A 16,517-nucleotide genomic window follows, 5' to 3' on the forward strand; every position below is an offset into this window, starting at 1 on the left:
CTGGCACAATGCCCAGCTAATGACAAGGGCCTGGCTCCTGCTCGCCACTGTCTCACCTCACACCTGCTCAAGGACAGCCTGGGCTACATATCCAGGGACCCTGGCTCAAGGCGCTAGTGCCAAAAATGAATCATACACACCGTCGCCTCTTGCTGGGTTGAGAGCTCCTTGAGGGTAGACGCCATAGCTTACCAGTGTCCTCAGGGCCTGGTTGTCCGGTTCCTAGTACATCGAGAAATGTTCTTACCACTCAAGAAATGTTTAACAAATTAATTAAACATGTTTATCATACACTCTCCTGTTCATCTATGGCTGCTACACCCACATCCACTTCAAGAGATGGCTAATGCTCACACGTGTAAACACGTGTGTATGTGGACTCGGGTACTGTAGCAGAAATCACACCTATACTCCATACATGTTCGCCACGATTCTCCCTGCACAAAAAGACGTGGCCAGGGTTAGAAACGGCTTTAGGGAACAAAGCTATGAGAGGAAAGAGAAAAGGCCGTGAGCTAAAGAAGGCAGACTGAGAAAGAGCGACAGGTGAAGCCCATCTGTCTGAGGGCTCAGAACCCCCTACGCTACCTGCCTGACTGGGTATGAGAAAGAGGAAACCAAAAAGGAAAAAAGCAAAATAAAAAGGAGGCCATTTCACCTTGGTCTTAGCCTTAATAGTAAGGAAAAAAGACTTGAGGATTACTTACCTTGTTGTTAGTCAGGGGAGGGGGGGCGCTTCAGATTTCTCCCCGGGTGACCTACACTGTAATCTGTCTCTCTAGCCCTCTGTCAAGACTTCTTGCATTTGTGAGGAAGTTATAGTTGAGGTCAGAGGCTCGATTTCCTTCCTCTAATCTCTTGTGCAGAAATGAAAACGACAACTAGAAATTGTTAGCCAACTGGAATTCTGCGTGGTATAAAGAGAAGCGATTGGGACAAATCAATTGAAGAGAGCAATCTTTATTTAAGGGGCCTGCATCTTTAATCACGGTAATCCCTTTGGTAAATTGCTTTTCCTGGTGGCATTGCATACTTAATTACAGCGTGCTCATTTTGATTTTCCCCTTACATGTTGTTTGCTATTTGTGCAGTTGTGGGTTTTCAGGCTGAGCAACAAACTAAGTACCAGCATTAAACCCTCATCACCAAAACTCCCTGAAGGTCTCTGGATCACAATGTTGCCACTTTTGGAAGTAAATCAAAGGTCACCAGACAAATACATTTTCTTTCTTTCCTTTGTTTTGGGGGAGCGGGTGGTATTTTGAGACAGGGTTTCTCTGTGTAGCAGCCCTAGCTGTCCTGAAACTCCCTTTGTAAACCAGGATGGCCTCGAACTCACAGAGATCTGCCTGCCTCTGCCTCCCCTAAGTGCTGGGATTAAAGGCACACACCACCACCGCCCAGCAAATATATTTTCTTTATAGCACTTCCTCAGAAGACCCATTTTCTACCTTGTGAATGCTTTGAATCATCTTCTCTACAAAGTATTTCTAACATCTTAAAATTGAGAAGATAAAAGAGATATTGGACATGGGTCCAAGCAATCGCCATGAAGGTAGTTTACACACTGAGATTTGATCCACCAACAATTTATATAGCTAGAGTCATGCCAGTGTGCTAATGAAAACATTCTGTTGTCTAGCCATATTCGGTAATAGGTGATTGTGACTCCGTGTTTATCTTCCACAGCAATTCTGCACAGCCAGATTTATTTTGTATCTTGAAATTGCAGCTTTTAAATGAATGATTAAGAGGTGTCTTTGTTTATTTGGTTTGGTTGGGTTTGGTTTGGTTCTTTGAGAGGGAGGGAAGTCTTACTATATTACCTAGGCTAGTATCAAAGTTACAACCTTCATTCATGTCTGAGCCTGCCACGTAACAGAAAATACAGTGATATACACCGCTATGTCTGACTCTGGTATTTAAAAATATCTATTGAATTATGGTACTTATTATAAGATCATTTTCGTCCCAGTTCCTTAACATTTTAATATTACCTTGATATCATATTCCATAATTGTCTTTTTTAGAAAGACATTAACTCCTCTTCTCACATAATTCTGTTTTCCAACCAGTCTGTCCTGCCTTCTGCTCTGTTGTCCTGCAACTTGACCATATTTGGCTGTCATTCCTACATGCCATGGTAAAACAGATCTCACAGACATACATCACATGCCAAAGGCATATATCAAAGCATAGTTACTGAAGCTGCTTTTATATAGGAGAAGTCAGAAAGAACCTAAACGCCTAGCCATGGGAAATAGCTCATTATTATGTTCTCTCTATGGAATTCCTTGCAATGGTTCAAAAGAATGAGGTCATTCTACAAATATTAACACACAGATTTACAAGATGGTAGAATCTGAGTCCATGGATGCATATAAAACACATTACCAGTAATCATCACTGGGAAGTTGTCAGAGGAAATGGTGAGATGGAGTGTGTGTGTGCGCATGTGTGTCTAGACTGTGTATAGTTGGTATTGTTTGAATCTTTAATTTCGAGAATGTACTCATGGAAATCCCATGTGGAGGTTTTTTTGAAAAAATAAAAGAGAGGCTTAGAAGCTGGCTCAGTGGGGAATGTGGATATTGCCCAAGCATGAAGACCCGTGTCCCAAGAACCCACGTGAAACCGGACTGGGTAGTGTGAATCTGCATCTCAGTGTTACTCTGCAGAGATGGGAGGTGGAGACCGGAGAGTCCCTGGAATCTGGCTGGGACCAGCTAGATAGTCTAGATAGTCTTTCTAGACATACATCCTAAAGGATCCATTGCCCACCACAGGTATTTCTACATGTTGGGTAGCTGGGTAGGTAGCAATCCAGTGCTTTGGAGAGAGATAAAATGTGCTGTTACAATAGCCCAGAAACAAACAATGGCAATCGAAAGGGAAAGGATTCTTCAAATATCAAGCGAAGACACAGTACTTTGAGGAAGAGGGGATTAATTCAGTGGGGAAGGGAAGGTTTCTGACTTGGGCTACCTGGTGATGACTGAGGGGGGGGGTAACGGAGGGGAAGAGGAGGACAGCAGTAAGGGAGGGAAATACCTCATTCCACTTGAGATATGCTAAGTCTGCCTGCCTGCCAGACATGCAGCTGGGAACAGCCAGTGATCTGAAAAATGTCCAGAAAGATGTCTGAGATAAACCCAGATGTGGAAGTCCTCTGTTAGAGATAACTGGGGGAGGCGGGGGGAGCACCAGTGAACATATAGAGGAAGATATGCCAAGTGGCAAAACAGTGAAGGGTGGAGGAAGGGAAAACCCATCGTTAAGAACGGGGGGGGGGGGGGGGGGGGGGGGGGGGGGGGGGGGTGTGTAAGTCCTGCAGGGGAATCAGAATGATCAGACGGGTAGGAGAGGAGCGGGACAACAGCGGTGTCAGGAAGCAGGGCCCATGCCAAATTTCAAGACAGGCAATGGCCAACAGTATTGAATGCTGCAAAGGGCTCAAGTTGAAAAATTCAAGAGTCGCCATGGAAGGATTAACTGTAACTGGTATGAGGGATTTACTGGGCAGATGAAAGTGTTCTACTCTCCAGGGACAGTGGCACACCTCAGTAAGTTCACTAAAACCCGCTCAACACTTGAAATTGACTCGAAATGGGTGGACTTCATGATGGGAAACGTTTGCTTTAAGATTATTAATAATATAAACTGGAAGAGAAAGAATACATGGAACTTTAGTTTGAGAAAAGCAGTTTTTCCAAAGGGCAATTTTCCAGTAGGATCTCTTCTTAGTGTGGGGAAAGCGCCGTGAAAGAAAGCCATAGGGGCCTATGAGGTTCCTGGTGCCATACTTTGATGGCCCTCCCATTCCAATAGCAATACCAAGTTTGTGTGTTGATTTGGTTTTTCCCCAAGCCAAATATTAGCATCCTATGTCCCATCCTCTTTTGGATAGTTACAGATTGACTGCTGCACTTATTTCTACTTATTTTTTGACATATAGTCCTGAAATCTAGAGTAGCAGCTACAAAGACACAGCTTTTACCTGGCTTAGTTATTGATGACTGAATTTTTGAGATTATAATTACATTATTTTGCCCCTTTTCCTATCCTCTCTCCAAGGCCTCCCATACATCCTTTCTTGCTTTTTTGCAAATTCATGGCCTCTGTTTTTTTTTTTCTGTTTTAATGGGGACTCTTTATTGGCAATGCAATAACTGAAATTGTCTCTCAAGTGACCATCACTCATACCTTTCCCAGCCGCATTTTGCTCTCACCGACTTTGTTCTGAAGCCCACAGAACTATTTGTGTGCAGACCATATGGCTTTCTCGCCTCAGTTTACCTGCCTCTCCATTGGGTCCTTCCAGCTTAGATTCTAAGCGTGGTCCTCGGAGGACTTTGCTCCAGCTAACGCCTCTTCTCTGCTTCCCATGTCCTGAGGGGTCGTCCTGAGGGGTCGCTACCCTTGAGCCGTTGCACTGAGCAAGGTGTCTACCACCTGGGAATCACAAATTGTTCTTCTGGGAGATTCGTCGTAAACAAGGCTTGAGTAGATTGTTCTATCGCCTCTTGCACAAAAGCGCCTCAGTACTCAAAGGGGGTGAGGGGAGACAGAAGATGACTGCAGTTTCTCAAAAAGCCACACCCGGGTGTGACAGTTCTCACTCACAGCCTCAGCAGTCAGAGGAGCGAGGCAGGCGAATCAGAGCCAGCTCGGAGCTGGCCCTGCACTATACTGTCTCAAAACCAAAACATTCTCAAAATCAAAATCGATCCAATGATTCCGACCTTGCCTTTGCCTAAGGATATGGAAAAGAACGCTGTGGAAACAGGAGAGAAATATTTGGTCGAGAAAGCTATGATTAGACCAGTGAGAAAAAAAAAAAATAATTGGATACAGGAAAGTTACTTTAGACAGCAATGGAAAAAGAAAAAGAAGTGAACTGAGAAACGGAACAGTGGGATGGGGATGAAAACACAGAACTTCCAGGTTAGGGTATTGTACGCACGCTTGTGCCAGCCTGCGATTGTATTTTACTGGCACTCATCCCGGGGACCTCTGCAGTGAGAAAGGGGTACTGGCAGGTGTTACCGAGAGAATTGAAGTCCTGTGGCTTTGTCTGATCACAGCTAGGCGGTGGACTTCATTAGCAAGGCTATACTTTGATGTTCCAGAGACAGGCATTGAGACTTCAATCACAGCAGCTCCAACTCTTGGGAATCAGTGGTGAGGGAAAGGATGGGGTATGACCTCGGGGTGCGGAGATCATGAGGCAGGGACAGAGGCCGAAGGTATGGGGACACAGTCATCAAGGTCGCAAGTGAACAATGAGTGGAACCCACTCGCTAGCAAACCTGCTTCCTGCTCTGCCTGTCACGCACAATGGTGGCATGTGTCAGCTGCCTGCATAGCAAGGCATCAAGTTCTAGGCAACAAAAGCAAGTACGAAAATAATCTTTGTGGATTCCATCTTCACTGAGTACAGTAAACCGCTGCTGTGCATCTTGGAAACGGGATACTGCTTAGCAGTACCGAGGAATCGAAAGGCCTGACTTTGAACCTTGCCTTTGCTTCCTGAGCTCCCCACCGTTGGACCCTGCATTTGCGTTGTCTTCTGCATGGGTCAGTGGTAACTCCCCTGATGAAATCAGAAGCATCGGTCCCCTGAGGATGGGCATCTTGCAAGGAGATTGCCCCTCATCTCATACTATCTATAGGCTGGGACTAGGTGTCCATTTGGGTATCTGCTCATTCAGGCAACGAGCGTGTGCATGAGTTCTGTCTTAACCAAATCCTGCGTGGGAGCTATGGAGCACAATAAAACATGTTTCTTACTTCCCCAAAGTCAGTCTAGTTGAGGAGGAGACCCTGGGAATGACTAACTCTGTTATGATGCAAATTGAAGTTTGTGCTATACTGGAAATGCAATCCAGGTACAACAGCAAAGCTATTGATATGGGCCAAGGCGAGAGGAGTAGGCTTCCTGAAAGATGTGCTGTGTATAAGTTGAAACTTGGAAGATGTATTTGTAAGTAGAAGAGATGGAGTGGGAAAAAAAAAAATAAAACGTCGAGAGCCGGGGAGAGAGGAGGAGCAAGAGAACATACAGACATCATCCTGGTCTAAGGAAAGAGCTTGAAAAAAAACCTCAAGTCCTTGGCATTTTCAACACTGCTAGGACTACCATATATGATGCCTGGAAAACTGCACAAGCAGTCTTCTAGTGAGGAAGCAGGGAAGCATGAGGCAGAGCCGCTGCTAAGGACCTAGGACTCTCACCCATATGCGGTAGTGAGCCATCAAAGAGCCGTGAGGCAGGAGAGTATGCTCCCACATGTGCTTTTAGGAATCGAATGATGTCTTATTTCTAGCTGCCACAAAATAGAACATTCTTTCCTGGACACCCCCCGCCCCCCAGAAAAAACCCACGGGGCTTTGGAGAGAAGCAGGTACAGTACAGAACTGGGTTGTTGAGGACTAGGTCAGTGACCTGGACTCAAACAGAGGAGAAAGGACCAGCATCCAGACAGAGGGAACAGAGATCCCTGTGTGAGAATGAGCGCTCTCTGGCCATCCAGATCCACAGGATTTGCTGTGGGGGCAATGTGCCCTTGAGTGTAGGTGCCCATAGAGGCCATAGGAGTCAAATCCCCCTTGAGCTGGAGTTATAAGTGGTTGTGAGCCACCTTATATAGGTGCTGGGAATTGAACTCCCGTTCACTGGAAGAGCAACATGTGCTCTTATCCACTGAACCATCTCTCTAGCCTTATTGTTATACATAATGAACATACAGACAATCAGGCACACACACACGCATAGTCATAAAATAAAAATCAATAAAACCCTTGCTGACAGTCTCCTGAAACAGTGATAGCAATAGCAGCAGTGGTGATACAGGAACGGTGAATGTGAAAAGCCTCCCTTCGCTGTCCCTCAGCCCCACCATTTCCTGTGAGACTAAGGGAAGTTCTGTGCAGAAAAAGACTGTGATGAGCTGATTCTTCTAGCGCCTTAGGCCGCCTCCAGAAAAGAACACGCACTGACCCGAGTGTAGTACCAACTCCTGAAGAAGGCGGTGCTAGTAATTCAGAGCCTACTGGGGGACGGCTAGCACCCACTCTTACACCCCAAGTTTCCAGGACAGACCTATTCTCATTTTAGGACTATGAGTTGACTCATGACACACCCAAGTAAGTACAATAGTGGCCCAGGTTATGATTAAGATTACTTAATCAGACCATTTGCTATTTTCTAAAAGATGAAGTGATTTCTTCATTGATTCTTAACTGCCAAACAACCGTATAGCACAGTTAGTCTTTCAGACCCCTGGGAGCAATTTTATATTGGAAAGCTAAGCAGCCTGAGCCATAGCTGAGGGCCAATGGCCTTCTTTCCTGACAAGGAAGTCACCATAGAAGAGCATGTATTGAGTCACCAATTGGAAATTGAGGGTCAGAATGTCACATATGGTAGCAGGTGATCGTGATCCGAGTTGCCCAACAATTCTTCGAAGACCTTTCCACCCTATGTGCATAATAGCGCGCCATCAAATCTCCAACCCTGAGCATATGGAACCCAGTGTGAAGGGCTAGCCTGGTCAGAAATGTCTTAAGAAGTTTTCATTGAGTTTGCACTGTACTCTTACTCAATCATACAGACTCACATGCTTTTTAAAATATTTTTTAGATTTATTAATGTACTTAGTGTGTGTGTGTGCGTGTGTGCATGTGTGTGTATGTGTGTGCATGTGTGTGTGTGTGTGCCTCAATGTATGTAGATGCACAGTGTGCATACAGAAGCCCAAAGAGGCCTTAAGAGGGCATCAGCGTCACCCTGGAACTAGAGTTAGAGAGTGGTATAAGCGGCCATGTGTGTGCTGGTTACCAAACCCAGGTCCTCTGAAATAGCAACAAGCACTCCTAACCACTGAGCCATCTCTGCAGCCCCAGCTTTGAATGCTTTTCCATAAAGCAGTGTACTTTTGCTTTACTGCATCCCTGGGAAGTATGCCATGGTTTCTATGCCCATAGCCCAGTGCAGTGTAACCTACAGATATTCTTTCCCAGCTTGGAAAACGGGCCCATTATGAGACAGATCATTGTTGAAATAGGAAGCAGTGGCGGGGCTGCGTCCCCAACACCCCGGCCGCTTGCTAGCTCATGCCCGAAATAACAACACACAAACTGTATTCATTTAAGAACTGCTTGGCCCATGAACTCTAGCCCTTACAGGCTAATTCTCGCACCTGGACTAGCCCATTTCTAATGATGTGTGTAAGCACCCCAAGGTGCGCTTACCGGGAAGATTCTAGCCTACATCCATCGTGGGTCTCAGCTTCATGCGTCTGCCTCAGAGCGCAGAGCTATCGCATCTACCCGGGAGAGCTGAGCATGGCGTCTCTGCTCCAGCAGAGCTGTCCGGTCTCTCCAGAAGCAGAGCAGAGTCTGACCTCACTTCCTCTTCCGCCCAGAATTCTATTCTGTTTACTCCTCCCATCTATGTTCGAAGCTGAGGCCAAGCAGTTGGTTTATTATAACTTAACCAATGAAATCAACAGATTGATATATGACACTTCCACATCAGATCATTCTTCCCGAATGGGGACCATTGACTGTGTTCTTTCAACACTATTCTTTTAATAGAAATAATCCTTAGTTGTAACTGAGGATGTTGCAGGCTGGAATTAGCAAAAAAAAAAAAAAAAAAAAAAAGTGGCGATTTGACCGCCTAGCCCTGTTCCTGGATTTTACTATCGGTTATCAAGCGGGCAAAATAAAGAACTCATTTATTTGTCAATAAGACATACTATGAAATGTGTCTATTCTCGAAGGGGTCCCATTAGAAGAATTAAAACCCTAAGGCCAGAAGTATGCCTGTGTACCCACATCTGAACTATGAAAAAGAAAACGCAGACCTCCAGAGAGCCTGACTTCGCTTGCTTCTGCTTTCAAGTCCAAGTACTCATAAAGGAGGTGGGGTTACTGTGGCAGGAAGGGGGCTTTTGTTGTGGTTCCGAAGACAAGGCAACCAAGATCTGTTTGGGAATCAGAAACCAATGGCAGAGCCCCAGGATGTCCATGTGAATGGGCAGCAAATTGAGCAGTGTTGCAATGAGTGCCGTTTCCTTGGAGATTGCCCCCAGTTTTATCCTCTGGGGTATGCCAGGCAATGTCCTGAGGTTTCACATACTCAAGTCTTAACTGTACGCAGTAAATGGAAAACACGGGGATGGATGGCAGTGTTGTTCTGTTGCTATATTAGGGCCAGATTGAAGCCATCTGCTGGAACAGGCTTGGCAAGGAAGAAACCCCCATGCTTGGCTTAGCAGTAGCATCCTCTTCCCTGCCATTTTTAATTTTAAGACAGCCTCTTCCGCCAAGGATCACCTTGAACTTCTGATCTTCCTGCTTCCGCCTCCCCAGTGCTGATATGACCGGCATTATTGGCCACTGCGCCCAGTTTATACAGTGCTGGAGATTGAACCCAAGGCCTTGAACATTTGAGGCAAGCATTGTAACAATGGAGCATTGTCCAGCTTCTCTGTAGCTTCCCTCCCGTGCCGTTTTGAGGGCAATCAGAGTTGCCGGATGCCGTCAGAGAAAGCAAAGCTCCTATAGCAACTTCTCGATGCCCGTTTACTCAGAGGATGAGCTTGTTGTGATATACTCAGGCCCTCAGAGGCTACAAAAAAGACCCAAGATGATCTCACTGGCTGCCGATTCCTCCTCCTTTGTGGCCTGCGCAGGCCCGCTTGGAGGACCCTCCCTCAGATCAGGCAACTTTTCTCCCAAAGCCTTATGGGCAGTGGCTCTGGTGAGGGTTAGAACCACCACCGTGGGTTAGAAACAAAACCAAGGCAGTGCACCATGGATTTGTTTATTGCCAGGGTCTCTCACCCAAGGTAGAAAGTCAAGAAACAAGAGAATTCAGTAGCTGATGACTGCTAGAGAAATATCCCAAGGGGAAGCACTGATTGGCCCTGCAGCATGGGGAGGATCTCTTGGAAAAGACCACGTTGGCTATTGTGAGGAAAGGGAGCGCTACAGCCTGCAGCAGACTATGCCCCTTTTCCCGGTCCCAAGAGTCTTAGAGCGAAATAAAACTCAAAGGAAGTGTAGGGGTCACCAGTTCAGCACCCTGATTTGCCAGATGGGCAACTGAAGCGCAGAAGGAAATGACTTGTCAGAGGTGAAAGAGGAAGGTTGGGACCAAGCCAGGCCTTGAATCTCCAGTTCCAGGCCCCTGGGGATGTTAAAGACTCCTTGGGGATCCCAGGAGGAGATTTTTTAATAACCAGGAATGGAGGGCTCTCCTCTTAGAGCTTTGCCCAGTGCAGAGGAGCTTTCCAACACAAACAACAGGCTGCCCCTAATGACTGACTGTTATTTTAAATGGATCATCTAATCTACAGCACAAAGGCCACGAAGGCGAAATGAGAGTCAGGGCTGAGTGTGTAATTAGTACAGATAGTTGGGTCTACCCCCTGGGCATAGTTAAACTGATTACAAATAGAAACAGACTTTTCGCTGTAGCTTGGGAAAAAAAAAATCTCCTCGCTGGCCCAAAAGGTTCTCACAGAAGAATCCCTCCAAGATAGAAGCAATTTATGTCCCTTTCAAAATATACACGTAACAGTAACATGATGATAATGTAGTCTGGAAATCATTAAAAAATATGAGTGATTTCAAATAAAATCATTTGTGGTGTTATATATCTAGTTAATAGCAAAAAAAATGCCTTATTTAATTTGGTATAGATTTAGCTTCTTTTTAGGTTCCCTCCCCCCATATGTGCTACTCACAGATCCCCAGCTTCTGTTCCCACAGGCTTTTTGCTTCCTCAGGACAAGATGTCTGCGTCTATCTGGCTTAGGGCTGTGCTTCACACTGATAAAACCGAGATCAGATAGTGCAGCGTCCTTTCTTAGAAACCCTCAGGCAGTCTTCCCTGCTGCCTTCACAAAGGTTTTAACCTTCCTAGCCCGCATATTTTGGCCCCAATTTGTCCTTCTTGCCTTACAGTTCGCCACTGCTACATCCCCTTATACCATAGCAGCCCCTCGCTCCTATTGAAAATCCACTGCCTCAGTTCTTGGTCATTTTTCTTAAAGTGACCCATCTAGAAAAACCACTTCAGTGAGCCCTCCTGGAGTCGCCATCCTGCTTCTTGATGTAGATAGCCAAACTGGCTTAAGTAATCATCCCAGATACTTCTGTTTGAGGCTTTTATTTGTCCCCTTGGTAATTTGCCAATGCCTTTGTATGAGCCCTGTTTCCAGAGTGATGTCTACTAGGTTTGTCTACTTAGATGTCTTGGTTTGGGCTTCCTTGAAGGAGTAGCTAAATCTTTTCTCAGTCTTCTGCTTACTCCTTGGGACATCACGCAAAGCCTAGCCTTGTTGGCTGGATGAAACTGGATTCTATTTTCTCCATCTAGAAATGTCCCTATTTATCTTTAACCAAAATCCTATTTTCCCTGTCTCCCACAATACTCTCTCATTGTTCTTGGCTCCCTCCTTAGCGCTAATCCTCATTGTGTTGGCCCTGGCCTAGAGTGTGGCTTTGCTGGGCTTCCGGACAGTAACTCAACAGGCAGGGGACTGAGGGACTGAGTGATAGACTTCTGAATGGAGAGCCTCAGGCATTCGCTAGCCATAACTTAGATAAGAATGTTCTGCAAGGCCATTTGGTGGCCTAGATTTGTGCCTGGGATCTAATCGCCTTAACTATCATTAATCATTTCTTGGGAAACAAAACTGATAATCTCCGTGTCAGATCCCCAAGTCAAGAAATCTGCACTATGCTACAAAGCGTACCAAGGTTTCTTAATCGAGTATGTGCGAACTTGAGGTAGAAACAATGGGTTTTTTTCCCATGCTTTAGAAGTTCCCTTTTATAATATACATTCATTAATTGAGGTTTGGGTTTTTGTAATGGGAATCTAGTACTACTCAGCCCTGTAGCATTTCCGTTATGCAGAATTGTTCAAGAAGCAGTTTGATGCGTCTGGAGAGATGGCTCAGCAGTTAAGAGTGCACTGACTGCTCTTCTGGAGGAGCGGGGTTCAATTCCCAGCCCCCACACGACATCTCACAACTGTCGGAAACTCCAAGATCTGACACCCTCACACAGACATACATGCAGGCAAAACACCAGTGCACATAAAATGAAAATAAATAAATTATTTTTTAAAACTGGGAGGCAGAGGCAGGTGAATCTCTGTGAGTCTGAGGCCAACCTGGTCTACAAAGCAAGTTGTAAGACAGCCAAGGCTATTACAAAAAGAAGTCTTCTCTCTCTCTCTCTCTCTCTCTCTCTCTCTCTCTCTCCCTCTCTCTCTCCCTCTCCCTCTCTCCCTGCCTCTCTCTCTCCCTCTCCATCACACACACACACACAAAACCTTTTAAAGAAGAAGCAGTATGGCTTCATAAGAGGTTCCTGGTCAGAGCCTGGATTCAGATACTACAGCTATTGGTTACCAACTGAGGAAATATAGGCCAAAAGCACTACCCTGAACTTGAGTTTCCTCGCTTGTAAAATGGGAGATTCAATACCTCCTTTATAAGGTTGTGGGGAAAGTTAAAGTCAATGAGATAGTATATATAAATAATATAGCACATTGTTTGGTGAGCATGAGCATTCGGTGATTTAAATAGAGGTCATTGTTACCATTTCCAAGTATAAGATCCAAGGAAAATGATTAGCAGGCCGAGAACATGCTTGCTGCCTAAGATTGAGTTCCATCCTCAGAACCCAAATGAACAAAAGAAGCTACTCCTGAGAGTTGCTTTCTGACTTCCACCTATGCGTCTCCACTCACACACGTCACACGCACTAACTAAAAAATAAGTGTAAAGTAAAACTTGCATGAAAGGGACTCAAAACTACTGGATTGGACCGAAGTGCCGCACCTGCTGTAGCAGCTCCAACCATCAAGACTGTTTAGTGTTAGCGGATTATTTGAAGAGCTAAGCTAATAGAGGAGCAGCAAAGTGGGAACATTAATAGATATTGTTTCATCTTAATGTTGGGCAAGAGCATCATCCAGAGAAGAATGTGAAAGCAATGCTAAGAGCCCTCTCATTCGGGTCAACCCTAAAAATACCCCTCTCGCTTAAGTGGACAAGCTGCCGTGGGACTCCAGGCTTGGCTTTCAAGAGATCAGTCATATGTGCTCTCTGCTTCAGTGAAAGGCGATCATGACCTAAGCCTGTGCTAGCCTTGCCAAGTGACAGCTGACTCCAGCCACCTTGTGCACCCCACATGGTTCACCTTTCAGAAAAAGAGGTCTGGTCTTCAAGTAGACTGTTGCTCTTTGACCCCCCTTTTATTTTCTCTGTATGGTTGTACTGAGGGGGATCTGGATGACAGCCTGCTAAATCACTTTCCCTGAGTGACAGAGTTCCCCCCAAAAAACAAGATTGGAATTACCATCAACACTCAGGCAAAAGAAACTTGCTTCAGTTTTCCAGGAGTTGGGTAGAATCAGATTTATACATATTAAAAGCTAGGTCATCATCTTCTTCAGATGCAATGGCAGAGAACTATAATAAATTACAAGATCAAAAATACTTTGTTTTGGTTAATATAAGCAGATGGTTCGATATCGTACATATCATTCAAATTAATAGGAAAAATATCAATAGCTATCACACTAAAAGACAGCAAATATAAACTATTATTACCCATCGAGAAATATAATTAGTAAGCCAAAGCACAGACAAACTTGATCTACACTGATGAGCAAATATATGCAAATTAAAGAAACCTTGAGGTAAAATGTCTTGTTTCTTCAGATTAGACACATCAAAACTGGCTCTCCCATCATCCCTGGTATACATTGCAATAGCCTTTTCGGAAAGCGGGGTCACAGCCTGTGAAATCAGAGCCACTGGCTTTGATCTCCTTGATTTTGCTTCCTGTACTAACCCATGCCTGCCCCAGAGCTACCCTGGTCTTGGACCCAGTTCTGCGTGTATTTGGGACCAGTTGAGTCCACAAACTTGCTTCCTGGGACTTACTGAGGTTTTTCATGGCCTGTAATCAGAGCTCTTCCTTCCTCTCCTTGCCTTCATTCAGTAGAATCCCAGCCATTTCCTCTGAGCCTGTTGGTATGCCTCTCAGTGCCCCAAAGGGATCTTTGTGGCCCCTGGCTTTGGGACAGTTGGCTGGTGGGTGAGTCGCTCCCATCACCTTCAGAAAATACTGAAATAGAAACACTAGCCACAGAGTCCAGGAAAACGAGGGAGTGAACCGGATCTGAAGACACTAATGTGCAAGAAACCTTGGGCTGGTGATCTTGAACTTCACATACAAACCTCTGCCCGCTTAGCTTTGCCTCATAGAGAACATTTAGGCCAAATCAAAGGCATCCTGTTTCTTTCCAGAATCATGTACCTGTCTTATACATAACAGGCAAAGAATGGGAAACTCGTCTCCGTTAGCATCTCCTAAACCTTAATTCACTTGACATCAGATTATATCTGATGTTTTCAGGCACGTCCAGCCAGAAGCCTCATACACCTGAAGATCAATGCAGCCTGACACAAAATCATAAACTTATTTAAAACATTTGGAGAGTTTTGGGTGGCTTGTTTTGGAAGGGGGTAACTTAATTGAGGGTCTCAAGTGTGAACTTTGTAGGTGACAGTATTGTGTCACAGCGTCCAAAGGTTGGATGGACATGCTTGCTCAATGCATGTGACTTTTCGGTGAGGTTTTATTGCTTTTATGGGAGAGGAAACTGTATAAAAGAGGAAATATTAGGGAAAATAAAACAACTTTCAACAGCAATTTACCCTGTCCTTCAACACTAACTCAACAAATTTCCTGGGCTAAGAGCATATACGGAGCTAAGGGAAAGAACATCACATCCCCAGCCTCTCCCCCCCTCCCTTCGCTAACACACAAGGACAGAGATGTCCACCCACACAGCACATGTTGATGTAAGTTCTGATGAAAATGACCTTCAATTCAAGGGTACAGATCTGCCTGGGGGATGTTGCAAAGGGCCAGCAAACACCCTGCTGTGTTGTTGGAGCCAAAGCCGAGGGGGAAGGGCTGACTGACTCAGGCCCCTCTGCTGAGCTCTCTGCAGAAGGGCACTTCTGGCTATCTCCTTGCAGGCCACACCCTCCAAACAGCACCTTCTCCTTCCTGCCTCTGGAAGCTCTCCCTTCCCAAACCAAAGAAAAATCCCGGTGGGAACTTCTCACGAGTTCAGACAGGGGCGGGGCGGGGGGGTGGTGGTGGCTGGGAATGGTGTAGACCTGGTGGCGTTTGTAATCCTGCAATTCAAATTCTCCTTGTCTTTTCAGAGCTGGCGTATGATCTGGATGTGGACGATACTCCGGGGAACAAGGACCATGTAGATCAGAAGGACAACGAGATTATCACCTCTCACAGCGTGGGGAATATGCTGTCCCCACTGAAAATCCTGATCAGCGTGGCCGTCTATGCGGCATCGTTTTTTTTCCTGGTGCACTGACTTGCCAGTTGCCCAGTGCCTGTGCTGCCCTGCAGCAGCACCCTGTGGTCCTCCTATATAAAGGGAGCCACCTTCTTTTTTTTTTCTATTTTTTTTTTTTGTCTTCTGTGCCTCCTCCTGCCATTAAGTAGGAGACTGACCGTGTGTTATGTTTTCGAAAATCAAATGGCATCTTTATGAGGAAGGTAAATTTTAGTGGTAGGATAGATTGTCTTTTTGAAAAGAAAAAAAAAACCTTCAAGTTGTGCCAAATTATTTTCTTACATTTGACTGCTAGAACATGGTTGTCATGTTTCCCTCTTCTCTCTTTCTCTGCATGGATTTCTTTGAAAAAAAAAAAATAAATAAACGTTCAAATAAAATAGCATTGGGTCCTTTTTATAAAAAGAGTCATACGTTTCTCCTCCCTTCACCCAAACTTTTTCTGTCATCTTGCTTTCTAGTCAGTGTAATCTCACTAGAATCCAAAAGGTCCTTAGACCATCTGGGCGAGCACCAAGGCTAACCGCAAGCATCAACTCACCCATTCTCGGCGCGCGTCAATCGCATGCTCAGTCTCCACTGAGAAGCCTTGGGCTGGGTTGTGCTACCTCTGAGACAAAAGGTGGCTCAGGGTTTTGATCCTACTTCATGTTCCGGCTTGGTGGGAGCCTAGCCAGTTTGGATGTTCACCTTCCTAGACATGGACGGAGGGGGGAGGACCTTGGACTTTCCACAGGGCAGGGAACCCTGACTGCTCTTTGGACTGGAGAGGGAGGGGGAGAGGAGTGGGGGGAGGGGGAGAAGGGTGGGGGGAGGGGGAGGGAAATGGGAGGCTGGGAGGAAGCGGAAACTTTTTTTTTCCTTTTCTCAATAAAAATAAAAAAAAAGAAAATATTGTTTAGAAAACCGTCAACATGAGAGGGCCATGCCTATTTTGTGCTATATTCACATAATTAAATATTGTTTGGATTTAAAAAAAAAAAGAGGTCCACTGTGGCCTCTCTTTGCAGATTTCCCTTCTGGACTGAAGAGACACCTCTGTTGGTAGTGAGCTTGCATTAAAAGCATGAGGACTTGAGTTCAATCCCCAGAA

At 45.4% G+C, this 16,517-nt stretch overlaps 1 protein-coding gene across 1 annotated transcript in view; it reads left to right on the forward strand.

Annotated features, from left to right (window-relative positions):
• Gpc3 (glypican 3) overlaps positions 1 to 15,795 on the forward strand; it is a 349,741-nt gene extending 333,946 nt beyond the window's left edge. The window contains exon 8 of the mRNA XM_050121691.1: positions 15,273 to 15,795. Within this exon, the coding sequence (XP_049977648.1) occupies positions 15,273 to 15,442 (170 nt within the window). The 3' untranslated portion in view covers positions 15,443 to 15,795. The remainder of the gene's footprint in view (positions 1 to 15,272) is intronic.
• Positions 15,796 to 16,517: the final 722 nt, after the last annotated feature.

This window comes from Alexandromys fortis, unplaced genomic scaffold (assembly GCF_014885135.2).
Source record: "Alexandromys fortis isolate MF-2015 unplaced genomic scaffold, M_Fortis_MF-2015_v1.1 scaffold_194, whole genome shotgun sequence".
Classification (NCBI taxonomy): domain Eukaryota; kingdom Metazoa; phylum Chordata; class Mammalia; order Rodentia; family Cricetidae; genus Alexandromys; species Alexandromys fortis.